General features: G+C 37.7%; 1 protein-coding gene across 2 annotated transcripts in view; it reads left to right on the top strand.

Moving 5' to 3' along the window:
- ROCK1 (Rho associated coiled-coil containing protein kinase 1) overlaps window positions 1-16576 on the top strand; it is a 56525-nt gene that overhangs the window by 36272 nt on the left and 3677 nt on the right. Inside the window, exons 24-33 of one of the 2 annotated variants that reach the window (XM_082236074.1) lie at window positions 466-559; window positions 1925-2013; window positions 2813-3001; window positions 3468-3633; window positions 6673-6743; window positions 7307-7395; window positions 7875-7953; window positions 8064-8325; window positions 9464-9668; window positions 14597-14653. In XM_082236074.1, the coding sequence (XP_082092200.1) occupies window positions 466-559; window positions 1925-2013; window positions 2813-3001; window positions 3468-3633; window positions 6673-6743; window positions 7307-7395; window positions 7875-7953; window positions 8064-8325; window positions 9464-9668; window positions 14597-14653 (1301 nt within the window). The remainder of the gene's footprint in view (window positions 1-465; window positions 560-1924; window positions 2014-2812; window positions 3002-3467; window positions 3634-6672; window positions 6744-7306; window positions 7396-7874; window positions 7954-8063; window positions 8326-9463; window positions 9669-14596; window positions 14654-16576) is intronic. The other variant, XM_082236075.1, reaches the window with a different exon arrangement.

The raw sequence follows: 16576 nt of genomic DNA, 5'->3' as shown, positions 1-16576 counted from the left end.
TATTATTCCAGAGGTATGTATTGCTCTGATATGCACTGGAAGTTCTGTTTTCCGTAGTGGAGAATGGAGAACACATAACAGGGTTAACTCCCTTCCAGCCAGCCAGTAGTGCTTTTCAAGTTTTGACCCTGCCTCAGAGAGAGGCATTTCCCACTGAACAGAAGGGCACTTCATGGTATGGCTAACTTTCTGATTTCAGTAAAGGGAGCTGAGGCATACACATGCAAAGGCTACACATGCAAACTGTTTCCTTCCTTGAAATTATAGGAAAAGCCATTCCATGCTTTACATATGTGTCCGAGCTGTCAGGAGTGCTTCTCAGCCAAAAAAAGTACCATATTTTTCCATCTATAAGACCCCCATGTATAAGACGCCCCCTATTTTGGGGGACTCCCAAATGTGTTTATTTGAAATGTGCTTATTGATGTCAGTGGTTTAACAAAGCCTTCCCCCTGTCTTGCTTAGCTTGAAGAAACAAATAATACATTAACCAAGGATGTGGCATTTCTAACAAAAGAAAATTCTGAACTAAATGAGAAGATTAAGAAACTGGAGGAAGGTATGTGATAATTTCCATATCAATGGCCATAAAAGATTAATTTTGAAATATATCAAAGCCTTTTATACACGGAGAGCAGTTCTTTTTTCAGTGGGTTAGGTCCAAACATCTCTTTCCACAAACAGAAGGGCTCCTGGTGTCTGAAGGCAGGAAATGCACCAAGTTGAGGAAGTGGCTTGAAGTCCGCAACTCCAGTCTATTTCCTGCCTTTGTCCAAGATGGTCTTTGGTGTTAGCCAGGGGTCGGCAAGGTTTACCTCACCTGGGTGGGTTCGCTCCAGTGGAGATCCCTCCGTGGGCCGGATTGCGCACATGCATGAGAGCGCACCTGCGATTTTCGGCATCTTCGTCTGTGCAGACGCGATTCCAGCGCTGCGGAAGCAAGTCCCCGTGCCATGCTGTGCCGGTTTAGCGCAGTGCGCGGGGACTCGCTGAGCTGGTGGCTCGGTTCAGGGGCAGCTTGTGGGCCGGTTAAACGACCCCTGTGGGCCGCTTGTGGCCCATGGGCCTTAGGTTGCCGACCCCTGGTGTTAGCTGTTGCTCCTGACCTTTGTAAGATGGCTGTATTCTGTTGTTTGTGTCCCTTTTTGCTAGTGGACTTCTTCTGTAGGCAAGCATAGAACTGGCCTGGTATGTCCTCTGCAGTAAAGTGTACAGTTTAACAATCTCTGTTCTGAGCTAAAAGTTGGACATCTAACTGTTAGAGTTTGAGGTATGGAGGAGCCATGCTCTTTATTATAAATGAAGATGTTTCAGAATAATTATTGGCAGTGTCATTTAAATCAGGGGTGGCTAACCTTTTGCCCTCCAAATATTGCTGGACTAAAACTCTCATCAGCCCCTGTCAGCATGGGTCATATTCAGGAGGGTACAGGTTACCCACCCCTGATCTAAATTGTTTCTATTAAAAAGATAATGAGTTATGAAAAAAGTATACAGTACTTAAATTTCTCAATTACCACCCTAGATGGTAATTTTCTGAGGTCTTCGTTTTTATCTAATATGTAGAATAGTTTCTTCTAATTTCATTTAGGCACCATACCAATCCATAATTTGATTGTGTTCTGCCTTTTTGTAATTGCAATTTGTTTTTTGGATTGATTGCTTTGTTTTTATGTGACTCACCATAGTGGAAAGGTGGGATATAAAGCTTCTCATAAAACAAATAAATAGGGTGGTATCTGACTAAATCATCCTAAGAGTACAAATATTGAATCATTCCAGAATGATTATGCACTGGCATAACCATTTGGTTACATTAATAAAAATGAAATAATGATTGATGGGGGAGGGAACCAAGTAAGGTGCAGTTATTTCAATGTCATAAAAGGCCTTGCTTAACCTTAATACTTAATATTGTCAACAGATTATATATTGAAGAAAGAAGAAGAAATAAATACCATAAAAATGCAGTATGAAAAGAACTTGAACACTGAAAGAACCCTTAAAACACAGGTATTTGTCTTTTCTTTTGATGCTGTGTTAAACTACATTCTGAAAGATTTTATTAGCCCTTCATATGTTCTGCTGTTTTCACTACAAACAAGGATGAAAGGTTTCAGTTATGATTATACACCCACAGCATTTCCCCATTTGTCTTAGCTGTGGTCCTACAAAATGTGTTATCAAGGTTAAACTTTGTCCAAAATATAAAAATCATAAGCATTCATCACAATAAGACAATTGCATAAAATATCAAATAAATGAACATTTTAACAACCAGTATGAAATGTAACAATTGGAAGCAGAGTTCCTCAGTGCTATATCCTTTTCTGTATCTTGAAAATGTAAAATGGAGCTTAGGGAAATCTCTCTGGGCATCATAGTAAACCACAAGGCTGGCTGCTTTGTGGCGTTGTAAAGCATAGACTTTAGTTCTCTGTTCCTGCAGGACTGAACTGGTTTAAGGGTCTCTGGTAGCAAAGCTGCGAAGTGCTGTAGACAATGCTGGATTAAATGGACCAATGGGCTAGTTCAACATAAGGCAACCGCTTATGTTTATAGGGTCATGCTATGGTAGTATTTCCATACATAGCTCGAGAAGAATAATGGGTTAAATAGCTTAGACCCATAGAAATATATGAGATCCATATATTTATTTCACTAATTGATAATGCTTTGTAAAATATTTAATTTGTGAACAAGAGTCAAACGTTATCATTGGTTAGAATAATTCCAAAAGGTTGGGGACCATATATGTGCTTATATTTTTATGTCTATTCAAATTTGTGCATATTTGTTTGATACATAACAGGCTGTCAACAAACTGGCTGAAATTATGAATCGCAAAGATTTTAAGCTAGATAGAAAGAAAGTAAACATGCAAGACTACAAGAAAAAAGAGAAGGAAAATCGGAAGTTACAATTGGAACTTAACCAAGAAAAGGAGAAATTTAATCAGATGGTAATAAAATACCAGAAGGAGCTTAATGAAATTCAAGCGGTAAGGCCTTTCCCCTTTTTTCATTTGGTTTTATATAGTCCTGTCAAATACATTCACTGATGGTTTTCTGCTTAAAAGCTAACATATATGAGAATGAAATGTTGTTCAGGACTCAGCTTGTCTGTCCTAAACTACTGTGGAGTACATTGTTCAGCTAAAGAGTTTTCAAATGATTACTGTCATGCATAAGGAAGTAGCAGGACAAAGTTAATCTAACAGAGCAACCAAGGCAGTTTCTGTGCCAAAACTGGTGTTAAACCTGACCAGAAACTGGAAAATCTCTCATTTAAGAGACTGAAACTGGCCAGTGATGATATTGTATACTAGTAAATAATTTTGTTTCTGCAAGGTTGTGATGATAGATCTGCAAATAATGAACATTTTGTTTGGCTCAGTTTGAATACCTCATGTTCTTAACAAATTAGTTCATACAAATAATATTCCCCACATTTTCTACTGAATACAGCAAATTGCGGAAGAGTCTGCACATAAGAATGAACTTCAGATGCAGTTGGATAGCAAGGAAAGTGATATAGAACAACTGCGCAGTAAAATTAATGACTTACAGCTAGGCATGGACTCAACTAGTGTTGCCAGCCTTCCGCCAGATGACACTGATGGGAATGTTATAGGTAAGAGGCATAGATGTTTCGCTTACTATTTATGCATCTTGTTCACCAGGCTTTTCTTTTCTATACAGAAAAGCTATCACCTTTTTTTATAAAAAAACAACAACCTTTGGCTTTATTATTTTACATTTCTTTTGTAGATAGATGATAATATTTAAAGGCAGGATGCAAAATTCTCTGCATACTTCTCTATAGAGAAAATTTAAAAGCTTGAATTCCCATTTAGATAATTCCTTAGTATGCAGCTTGCAAGTTGTCATTTTTTTTTATACAGTAGCTGTAGATGTGATATCTGCATTTACCATCATTGTTTAGTTAGAGTAGATTTACTGTGGATTATTTTCCATTGCACAAATAATTAACAAGTCCACTTCCCTACATGTACTGTTGCAGAAGAAAAAAAGTAGCTACAGGTCTGTTAATACTATGTTTTGTGATATGGATTTTTTAAAAAAATCTTAATTATATTTATATGTATGATCTAACTACTGCAAAGAATAAAGCCCCTGACAATTGTAAAGCACCTGTTTCTTAGCTCCCCTTTTACAATTACTGTATATCAAAATAACTGACACATCAAGACTGAATTGTTTTCTGATTCTTGATAACAAAATTAATTGGGGTCATTTCAGTTTATATTATTTTATGCTTTTAAGCTGTCTTTTAACTGATTAATTGTTTAAATTAATTAATTAAATTAATTAAATTAAGTCTGCATCACAATAGCAGACTTCCACTCATTCTCCTTTCTCTTCTTGGCCTGCATGCCCCCAAAATCTGCTCTGGAGGATCTCCCAATTCTCTGGAGCAGACTTTGAGGGTGTACAGAGGGCTGCAGGGTGGAGAACAGGAAGGTGAAGTCACATTGCAAGTCCTTTCTGCTCACTCACAGACAAAAAATAAATAAATATTAAAAATGAAACATCTTAATTAATAGTGGACAGAATGGCCGAGGGATTAATTACCTAATTATTTCTTACTTAGTTGACAGTTCTATTTAAAAAGTATTAGATGGGAAAACTTATATAATAGGAACCCGGAGGTAAGGAAAGATAGGAAAAACAATATATAGATTATAATTTCACATCAAAATCTGCAATGTGAACAGTTCAAGTTTTAAAATGTAACAGTTATTCTGCTCATTTACATGTGATTCACGCCATCTGGCCAGATTCTATATCTCTAGTCTCCAGTGAAGTGCATTTAGGATTGGATTCCTAGAGACTGAACACTACAGCTATCTTTTCTGACTCCTCCACCAGATTGTTTACCTTCTTTAGCCCTATTCAGAAGTTAGACATGTGCAGTGCTTTATTTGAAAAAACCCAAATTGCCGGTACACCCAGCCCTCACCCCTTTGCCTGCCGCCTCCTCCTCCGCCACTGCTTCCCACCCACCGCATTTTGGTGTGACCTACCAAAGCAGGTCTACCACATGCACCGACTTTGTGTATGCTGAGTATTCCTGGCTCCTGGTGTCTGAGCATACAGTGTAAATATATGTTGTGACAAGGCCTTTGTGTGTACAGTTGTACGTGCAAAGAATTCAGCACAATCTTGAACCTCAGTTATGAGGGGTTCCAGATCACATGGAAGTCAGTTGTGTGCGCAAAGGCTACATCTGCACAGATATTTGTGCTGTATGTGCAGATGCCAGAGGGCAGGGCTAGTTGGTGCACATGATGTTGGGGGGCACGGCTACTTGGCACAGCCCTTCTCATGCACTGGTTTCATGTGTGAGCAGAATTTATGAATAGTGTTATGTATTGTGTTCTTTAATGGACTTCATATTGAAAGGCGGCAGCTTTCATTCCTAACTGTGGCTTGCTATCTCTTCCTGTCTTCTTATCGTGATGTATAAGCATCTTTCCAGATAGTGGTTCTGCACACTAAGAATTCTGATTGTGTTCATTTTTTGTTTATAATGTGCTGAGAGTTTCATTGGGGAGTACAGCTGAAAGTAAAGAACCTCAGCCTGGGCTTAAAAGTCCCACTTTAGCCTAGACTCACTGTGTAATCAGAGGTCACTAGCTCTCAGCCCCAGTACCCTGTCATTAAACTTGCATCCAGTAAAAAATGATTTTTTTACTGCTAGGAGCCAGGTGAAAACATTCATCTTTAACCAGGCCTTTGGCTGTTAAAAAATCTATGGACTTTTAAATGTGTTTGCCTGTGTGAAGAAGAAGAAGATGATGATGAATAGTATTTTGTGTTTTTATGTTGTCAACCACCCTATAATCTTTGGCTGAAGGGTGGAATATAAATTTAATAGTAATAATATTTTTCAGTCAACACTTGGTTCTGAAACAGTACCCTGAATTTGGGATACATGTGGCAGGGTTCTCTCTCCCTGCCCCAGGTTAGAATATTACCAGCTGGCAGTTACTTGTAATGAAATTTGGTGTTACAAACATCAGTCCTTTTTATAAGCATTTAGAGAACCTTTAGCCTTTTATATGTAGGAATCTTACCACAGACTCAAAATTGTTGTATGAAAACTAAATAAACTGCTTCTCTCTTATTCTTTATATCTAGCTGGTTCTTCCTGCATTCCTTATTTATTTCTCTTCTATTCTTACCTTCTGTGAGTAATGGGACAAGTGGGCACTTTGTGTTTGCTCTCCTGCTTTTTTGTTTATTGTGAACTGTGGCTTTCAGTTACTATACGTTTATGCTTAGTATTTCATCTTCCCTTTCCTAGTGTTACATTATATTTATGTTAAAATTTTTAATAATACTATGATTCATGATATACCACCATTTTCAGACCAAAGTCTGGTCTGGCTGTTTCAAAACTTTGCCATTGAAACAGTATTTGATGTTACCCTTGTAAACCCTTTTGCTGCTTATCCTGCAATAGGTTTATTGCCATGGAAAATGAATTTGTGACTAAGCATGAAAAATGCTTCAATCCTGTTTTTTATTTAGCTGTGGCTTTTATTCCTGCTTCAGCAGTCTATTTGGTAATTGCTAATGGCTGCATGAAATTTATTTTCTTATAGTTCTCTGTTATTAAAGTGTTGCCTAATATGTCCTCCAACAGAGTCAAGAATGGAGGGCTGGCTTTCAATACCAAACAAAGGAAATATAAAACGTCATGGATGGAAGAAGCAGGTATATAAGAATTATATTTTCTTTTGAAGCATATTGCAAATCAGATATTAAATTATTCAGCTTACATCCAATGCATGGGTAGAAAATATTTGATGCTTACTAAGACACACACACATGCTGAAAAATAATTGGTTATGTAAAACGATTTATGCTGTACAAAAAAACAACCCAGGTCATCTAGTTATCATTTCTTCTATCTGCATATTTTTGAAAACAATTAAAACTGAGTAAAAATCAGTATATATGCATCATTGGTTTTTATCCTAATTTATTAGTGATTAATGATGTTTCTGGGGTGGTTCACATGTCACCCTCAATTTCAGGCTTGTGTACTCCATGCTCCCCATCTTCCATCCTTCCCTTCCTTGTGTTCATAGTTAAACTCAAACTCAGATGTTTGAGTGAGATATGGCAACTTATCCTTTGCACCAACTAGGATCAGAAGCCAAGCTATGATTTTGCATTACACCTGAACAGCCTCTCTTTTTATTCCAGAGAAATGACGAGGTGGATAGAACTGCCTTTTATGTATTAATAGTCTTTTTCCTTTCCCTCTTTTTCAGTATGTTGTGGTCAGCAGCAGAAAGATTTTGTTCTATAACGACGAACAGGACAGAGAACATTCTAATCCATCCATGGTATTAGATATAGAGTACGTACTTCTAATATCAGTTTGAGATAACAGAAGGGAATTTTCTAATTTAAAAGGTTTAATTTTTATGGGTTTTTAGATACAGAGATACATTTTAGTTTTTGTCAGACTGGATAGGCTCAACTATTCAGAAGAATGGTTCACTTGAGCTCCATCATTTCTACAACTTTTATATGTTCACATGTCACACCAGATTTTCCTGCAGTAAATATGTATGTGTGAACATCAGATGAACGCCCATTAACACCACTGGATACACTTCTATGGTCCCTGATCCAGCTGCATCGTCCTGTTACATATACTCTGTTACATATACGCACACTTCTCAATAATTCTTTATTTTGTAGGAAAGGCAGTGACGTTATGTACTTGTAGCAAAATGGATATTGATGTTAAACAGTAGGGAAATTAATTTTGATCTAATATCTGCTTAGTTGTGATATAATTATTAAAACAGTGCAATGTTTATTTGATTTCAGAAAATTGTTCCATGTGCGACCAGTAACACAGGGAGATGTGTATAGAGCGGAAACTGAGGAAATTCCTAAAATATTCCAGGTAACAGCAACCGTCATGTTTTGATTTGAACATAGTTTCTTTAAAAAACTTTGTCAACTTTGAAGAAAAATGAATGAAATACTACTCTATGCCTTTCTTGTTCTGCTCAGATTCTATATGCCAATGAGGGCGAGTGCCGAAAAGATTTGGAAGCAGAACCAGTTCAGCCACCAGAGAAGACAACCTTTCTGAATCATAAAGGTCATGAATTCATCCCAACATTATACCACTTTCCAGCCAACTGTGAGGCTTGTGCCAAGCCCCTCTGGCATGTATTTAAGCCACCACCTGCAGTAGAATGTAGGCGATGCCATGTTAAGTGCCATAGAGATCACTTGGATAAAAAGGAAGAATTAATTGCACCATGTAAAGGTAAGGTGACTATATTTATATTTGAATTCAGTGCAGTTCTATCCCAGGGGCAATCCAAACTAGGTTGATTAGATTATGGGTTGTATCTGGTGCTCTTCATGTGTAATTCCACTGGCTGAATGGGACTTCCATTTTTTCTCCTCTTCTTCTGCCCCCACCCTTAAATCTGTTCTGGAGGGTCCCCCAAACCCCCACAGCTGATTTTGAGGACATCCAAGTGCTTGTGTTTATATGTAGTTTTATTAAAAGTAATTTGAAAATATATTGAAATATGCTGAGTGACTGTGTAACTTTTAAATCAGTAATCTGTTTTAAATTGATTAACCAATTAAGCAACTAAGTAAAGGTAAAGGGACCCCTGACTGTTAAGTCCAGTCACGGGTGACTCTCGGGTCATGTGGCCATCATGACTAAGCTGCTTCTGGCGAACCAGAGCAACACACGGAAACGCCGTTTACCTTCCCGCCGGAGCGGTACCTATTTACCCACTTGTACTTTGACGTGCTTTCGAACTGCTAGGTTGGCAGGAGCAGGGACTGAGCAACGGGAGCTCACCCTGTTGCGTGGATTCGAACCTCCAACCTTCTGATCGGCAAGCCCTAGGCTCTGTGGTTTAGACCACAGCGCCACCCGCATCCCTAAGCAACTAAGTAGTGCAGTTTTAATTTTGAAAGATCTGAATTTCTTTGCTGTAAAGTATGTACCTAAGTGCTACCAACCATAATACATTATTTTAAAATCATATAATTGTAGAGTTGGAACAAACCCTGAGGGTCATCTAGTCCAACACCTTGCAATGCAGGAATCTCAACCAAAGTATCCATGACAAATCACTACCCAATCTCTTATTAAAAACCTCCAGTGAATGAGAGGTGTTTGTTCAATACTTTCATTAGCCAACCAGTGGTGATAATGTTTACCGTATTTTTTGCACCATAACACTCACTTTTTTCCTCCTAAAAAGGGGAAATGTCTGTGCGTGTTATGGAGGGAATGCCTACGGGTGGCATGCCTACGGATTTTCCTCCTCTAAAAACTACGTGCGTGTTATGGTCAGGTGCGTGTTACAGAGCGAAAAATACGGTATTTTATTATATTTTGGTTTTATTTAACAGTATTCTTTTTTTCTCATTAATAGTGAGTTATGATGTAACTTCAGCAAGAGATATGTTGTTGTTAGCCCCCTGTCAAGAAGATCAAAAGAAATGGGTTTCTCATTTAGTAAAGAAGATCCCCAAGACACCACCATCCAGTTTTGTTCGTGCTTCCCCCAGAACTCTTTCCACAAGGTCCTCAGCAAATCAGTCATTCAGAAAAGTTAAGAATGCATCTGGAAAAGCTAGGTGAGATGTGAATGGACTAAGTTTAAATCTTTCTTCTTTTTTTTTAAGAAGGAGGGTCTGCATATGAAATAACTGACCTATCCAAAGGTTACTGTGTTGACTAGATTCACCTCTTACAAATCTGATTAAATCTGGTTCCTAGTTAAGGGCATTTACTAACTGTCTTTTTAAATGCAGCAAATCCTACTTTATTTTCGTTTAACAAGCAGCAGGAATTCATATAAATGTAAAATGATTTATTCAAGTCATTTGAAAATCCTAATACATTTTGAGCAAATTGTTCCACAATGGGATTTAATTTTTAAAATAAACATTCAGTTTGTGAACATAACATACTTATAATTTTTATATTTGTAAATATTATTAATATAAAAAATTCAATGCACTAAAACAATTTTAAGTCTTTAAAATAGACATACCAAATCTACCTTACCCTTCCATCTATGCCTTTCTAGCTGATTGTAACTTGCTGTTACATCAACAAAGGAACTGGTGAAGGTTGGGGAGGTTCAGAGTCTTATATAAGCACCTATTTTTCAGTATAATCAACTGAAATTCTTCATGTATCTATGGTGATGTTCATTTTTACACAAACTTCTCTTAAAAAGAGGAATGTACATGTTAGTAGTACCCTTAAAATGCATTGCTACTTGTTTCACCAGGTTTTTGCTTTATTGTTGCCTTATATTTTGCCTTGTATTTGGTTACTAATGGAAGTTTGATCTTCAGTATTATATAACTCTGTACCCCTCTTTGCTGCATTATTCCACATTCTGGTCAAAGTTCTCAGCAAAGTACCCTGATAATAAGTCATATCATTGATGTTGGTAAATATTCCTCCATGTAATCCTCAATACACTGTGTTTTATTTCTAGCATGCACAAGCCATTTATTTATCCCTTTGTGTGAAAGTGCTTTCCAATCTTTAATACTTTGCTCTTTTTTATGGCAAAAAATATTTCATGTAGATTTTTAAAACCATAGGTACATGCTTAAAATGGTATTACACTGAAGAAGGCAACATATTTAAATGGGGATAATATTGGGGATGTGCACTGACCAGAGGATTTGTTCAGACCCTGATTCAGAAAAGAGCTCTAAATTGGGCAGAATTTGATAAAGGTTTTAGGTGTGCATGCCTAAAATCCTTTGGCAGAAACAATCCTGCAAAATCTTGTGAGAATAACTGCAGTGGTTTTCCTACAAGAGGAATCATTACATTTTTAAGGTGGTGTAAGAAAGCGATTACATTAGTCTTCCCTACTGTGGTGGACACTCAGGGGTGTATTTATCAATCTTTTTGGGGTTGATTTTGGAGTGGGGGGGTAGGGACTACAGGGGATTTCCTTCCTGCCTGTGGTTTTGTTTGTGGGCAGTACTTCAGTGCTCATAGGTGATACTGCACACAGAGCTGTAAGCAAAATGCTTTGTTTACTTGTGCCTGCCCAGTATGCTGGGATACTGTATTTTCCCCACCCCAAGCGCTCCATTGTTGCCTCCTAAGCCGCTATTGTGTATCTTCTTCCAGCAAGAGGAACGGGAGCTGTCTGGTGTAATGCCCTTGAAACTTGCCCCCATTTCAGCTTTTTTTTAAGGCAGATGGCATAGCTGGGATCCACCGTCATCTCAAAATTATCCCAGATTATGCTCTGCCACTTTCTCCTTTTTATGGTTCTGCCAGCCTTGGAGAGAGTGGGGAGAATTTGCATCTGCTGTGTATGTTGTCACTGCTCCTCCCTGCAAAAGTTTCAGCTTCATGGGAGAATAATTTTTCTAGGCAGCACTGCCTCTACCCCAGTGGGAATCAACATGTAGTTTGCTGCCAGCACCAAGTACGTGCCTGCTGATCAGACATGTAAGGGTGTGGCTTTGTTAAATGTGTCTATTGTTCTACTGCTTTGCTACCTATACCCTTTAGCCCAGTAACACACAACAGTATGTATGTAGAAAAGAAGCACATAAAAATGGAAAGCACAGAGTGAATTGAATCCAACTAACTCATTAAATCCATTGAAATAAATGGACATGAATGATGTAAATCCATTTATTTGAATGAATTGGTTGGATATGGCTTGTGATGATACAGTGTGTGCTTCTGGAAATCACTAGTACGTATGATGAAAACAGGCTCAAAAGGACAGGAAGCCACCATTAACAAATATGGAAAAACAGGGGAAATCACTTGATGTGAGGGCGATCTGGCTGCGACATCTGTCACCCCATTGATCGCCAGGGTTGATTCGACTTGAGGATGGGCACATGGGGGGGGGGCGAGAGAGAGAGAGACAGAGAGAGGTTGAGTGTTACTTAAATTAAATTAATGTGACTTAAAAGGAACTGCTTTTCTCATCTTTTGAGTGACTGAAAGTGTTCAAGTGGGTTTGGCTCCCCCTACTGCTCAAAGGCAGGGAACATTGAACTTTAGAGGAAGTAGATGGTTTTCTCCTTAGGCTTCAGTTTGCTTCATGTGCAAGCTTAAAAAACCCCACACACAAATTATACAATAACAAACCGCTGCACCAGAAAAAGCTCACTGAGTACACAGCAGAACATAAGACCAACCTTAGGAACAAGGAAACCTAGTATGGCAGTTGAAAAAAACATTTTTAAAAGGGAATGGCACCTTGAAAACTTTAGATCATCCAAGGACAAATACCTTTCAGGTGAGAACAATGGTTCCTTCTCCCTTGGGTATTTAAGGTCTTCAAGTAGGATGTTGCTGTTCATGCCCTTTGACCACAAGGTTTCACTAAACTCTCAGACCTACCATTCAGGTAGGAACCAAGAATTCTCTCTCTCATTCCATCTCTTTTATCTTTGTGTTACAGCAGCTTTGCTTCATGAGTGCCTTATGCAGGCAGTAAGTTGTGATTGTTGTAACTCATCTGCTCATTTTGCCGCCTAAACCATAGAAATCATATGATCTCAGTTAAGTTTAATTATGAGTTTCAATGTTAACTTTTTCATTTATGTTTCAAGCCATCTTTCTTCTAGGACCAAATATGTTCGCCCTACTCATTTGTCTCCCTCATTTCTGACACTTTCTTATACACATCTTCATTTGTGCTTCCCTACATTGTACTAGAGGTTTTGTATTCTTTAGCTAATCTCCCGTATGTGGATGGCATGCCCGGGAGCATGTATGTTTTATATATGATTACATTAATGATGAAAAATATAGCTCTATTTCAATACAAAATATATCATAGAAGATACGTTTTCTGATTTCTGGGAAAGAAAAAACAATAAGGATGTGATTTGGAAGCAAAAATATATCAGCTAAATATACTGCTGAGTCAACCACTGGAGGATATAAACATAGATGCTAAGTTGTGCTAGGATCAATGCTGGCATTCTGTATAATTTTTGCACATTCATTCTAGTTTTACATCTTTTCTTCATTATGTATCCTGAATACTGATCTTCATCTTTCTATATGTACCTGTGAGTGCATATATGTCTTATATACATCATCAGATAAAGAGCTACATAGCTTCACTTTGTCAATTCATATTCATAGCTGTTTCTCCCTTACCACCATTGTCTTTGGAGGAAATTCAGAATGTTGATTCATTTTAACTAGAGAACTTTGTGTTGTCCTCACCATTTCTTTATAAGTATTTCTTGTCCTATTTCACTGGGATTCACAGTCTTTCTAGTCATGGACAAGGGTCTTCAAGCATGAATTCATCTGGCACTGACCCTAGTGACAGGCTTAGCTTGCTTGTTTCATCTCTTAACTCTGATTGCTATTAAACTAGGTTTAACTATAGTAGAAATTATCAGAAAGGGCAGAAATATGCAGTAATTGAAGTTTAGAGACCATTTTCATATTTTCACATTCGGTTAGGTTGGTATTTATCAACATCCATTCAGACAACTTGAAACATTCAGAAAATCACTAACAGAAGAAATTGAACAGAAATGCTCTGATCTTGCTCCACAAGCGCTTCAGTATTGCTGAAGTCAGCAAGATAGATTTAAATGCATATTTGTTTGGAACTAGGGACTAAGATACACAAATACTGGATGGAAATATGAGGCTGTATGTTAATTTTAAAACTAAGACCTCTAAAACGTTTTTCTTGCTGGTTGCTCCTATTGAACATCCCAGAATATACTAGGCTATGGATGGGGTTTATTTTATTAGCATTGTGTTATGATGCTTCTGGTTGTACAATTTTGTTATGGCTGCCTGAAGTTTAGGCTATCTTGAGCATTTTGAGAGCAGGGGAAGAAATAAATACATGTTTAGAGCTAGTTAATACATTTTAGTTTTGTAAAATTAATTTCATTCCTCCTGGAGCTATTTTAATATCTGTTTATTTCCTTGTCAGTGATTTTTATTTTCTGATGGATATTTCATTCCTTATTTCATTTATTTAGCATGATGTTACAATTTGTTTATAAATACTAAATATGTTAACAGTAAGAAAAGATACATTGTATATCATTTATCAGAAATGCATATATTTAAATAGAAGTTATGCAGTGAACAGTTGACTCAGACAGAAAATAATATCTCTTTCTTCAAAAACAACAACGATCTATAGTTTTTGAAATGCCAGTTCTTTTAAAGATTTTCTTTTATTGCAAAGTAATTTGGCTATACTTTTTGAGCCTTCATCTGTGAATTTCATTGCTTGGGTCCTGAACATTTAGAAATTTGAGTCTCTTTAATCCTTAATTGAGAGGCATAAAATTTCCATTTAAGTAGAAAAAAGGGGAATTTTCTTCTTGTTAAAGCAATTCATTTCCCCCCTCTTTCTTTCCACTGTTTTATTAGAAACTTTGGTCTAGGTCTTCCCTTTTATTTGCTATTAGCATTCAGATCACTTCTCCTAGAGCACCATTTTTCGTATAGAGTGCACAGTGAGCCCTCAGCGCATCGAAATAGTCGTGAAATGTTCATTTCTAAATTTCAATAGGTCAAAGGAGTATGGATCTGTGGGGGACATTACCCATTCAGAAAACTCAAGTTACTGGTGAGTAGCCTTTGCTTTTGAACCCACTGCTACTTGTCATGTGACAGTAGTAAGAAAGCAGAATTGCTTTCTTCTAGTAATGAAGAAGGATCTTTCTTCGAATGAGAAAACTATATTATTTCTCAGATTGTCATTTTGGAGATGCCTGTGGCTTTCTTTCTTTGATCTTGGATATCATTTGCTCGGATTCTTTGTCAGCTCTATGCTTTCTGGTCTTGATACTGTTGGTAACAAAACAGTATGCATATGCTCATAACACAATTATGTTGTGTAGAATATGCCATGGTGGTGGAATCCATTCTTGGAATAAGTACATTTCCCTCATGTGCTCTCTAACATTTCTCTATTCTGATGGTGAAGGTGTACACTTTATTATCCACAACAGCCTAATTTGAGAAAAGTCTGTGTTAACTTTGGACAGTGCTAAATATATTCATTTCCTAGGTAACAAAAAATCTTCAAAACAAGGGATTGGTGAAAATATTCTCATTTGATGGCAGTTTCACAAGATTTCTTTTAATTTTACTGCCCTAATATATTTCCTAGAGAGAACAAGTAAAAAGTGTATTCTGCTACATCTTTCTTTATTATTTGTTAGTCTAATTTAGCCTGCTTTTCTTAAGGAAGGCCAGAGCAACTTATATGGGGTTCCTAAGCATTCTCCCATCCAAGTACTAGACTTGTGCATCTTTATCAATTTTGCATCCTCATGTCACTTGTTGGATCCAATATTTTATAACCATAGATGTCCTTGATATTTATTTCACATTCTTGACGTTAAGTAAGTTTGCATTATAACTACTGCTCTACAAATCAGGCCATCCCCAATTCAGATCTTATCCCAGTAGCAACAGAGGTAATTCAGTTGGTAGAGGATGAGACTCTTAATCTCAGATCCCCACATTGGGCAAAAGATTCCCGCATTGCAGGGTTTGGACTAAATGGCCCTTGTGGTCCCTTCCAACTCTACAATTCTATGATTCTATGGATCTTCCATGAATTCACTAGGTGGCCTGAAGCAAGATATTCTTGAGTCTTATTGCAGGGCTGTTGTAAGGATTATAAATGATAAGTAAGCAGGTGCTGTAACTCTTCCAACAGTTTGGCTTCAACCCCAAAGGCGCACTCCTCCATTGTCTCCTGATAAGACAGATGCCAACAACCAGCAAAATTTTAAGTATTGTTACTTGCCTTCTGCTAGCTGGGTTATGGCTTCTGGTCAAGGCAGGAACAAAAGCTTTGGAAATAGCCTTTTGCTGCCGTGATTCTATACTCGTTTGTTTCCTGCCTTCCTCGAATTCAGTACGGTTTGTTGTTGCTCCCGCTTATCCTTCTCAGGCTAATGTCTGCGTTTCCCCCCTTCTTATTGCCCTTTCCCATCAGCCTTTGTTTTCCAAGATCTTTCCCTCTCTCCCATCAGCTTTGTTTCTGGTGGCTTAACATCTATGAAGCTGCTGTGGTCATCAGGGGATTTGGAGCGAACTGTCTCTTTTTCTGTAACATCTGAATCAGGAGTGACTGTAGAGGCTCTGGACCACAGTTTGGGTGCAGTGGGGGACTGGATGAGGGCCAATAATAATGTGTGAGAGTGGTTTCTGTGTCTGGGTTTCCCTTTGTGGATGGGATTACACTTCTGAAGGAACAGGTATGTAATTTGGGAGTACTCCTGGATCTTTCTGTGTTACTTGAGGCACAGGTGGCTTCAATGGTAAGACAGATGCACCTGTTTCCAGACCTAGATAGCTTGGCAGCTGTGATCTTGGCATGGGTAATCTCAGATTATTAGAATGTGCTCTATGAGGTTTCTCTTGGACCCAGTCAGTTTATGGAATATTGATTGTATAATTGTAGAAATTGTTTAAATTGCTTTTAGTTTACCAATACCATATGTTCTATTTTATCTTACTGTACACCATTTTGGTA

This window comes from Podarcis vaucheri, assembly GCF_965113315.1.
Source record: "Podarcis vaucheri genome assembly, chromosome: 8".
Taxonomy (NCBI): domain Eukaryota; kingdom Metazoa; phylum Chordata; class Lepidosauria; order Squamata; family Lacertidae; genus Podarcis; species Podarcis vaucheri.
This window is presented reverse-complemented; position numbering and strand designations above follow the sequence as displayed.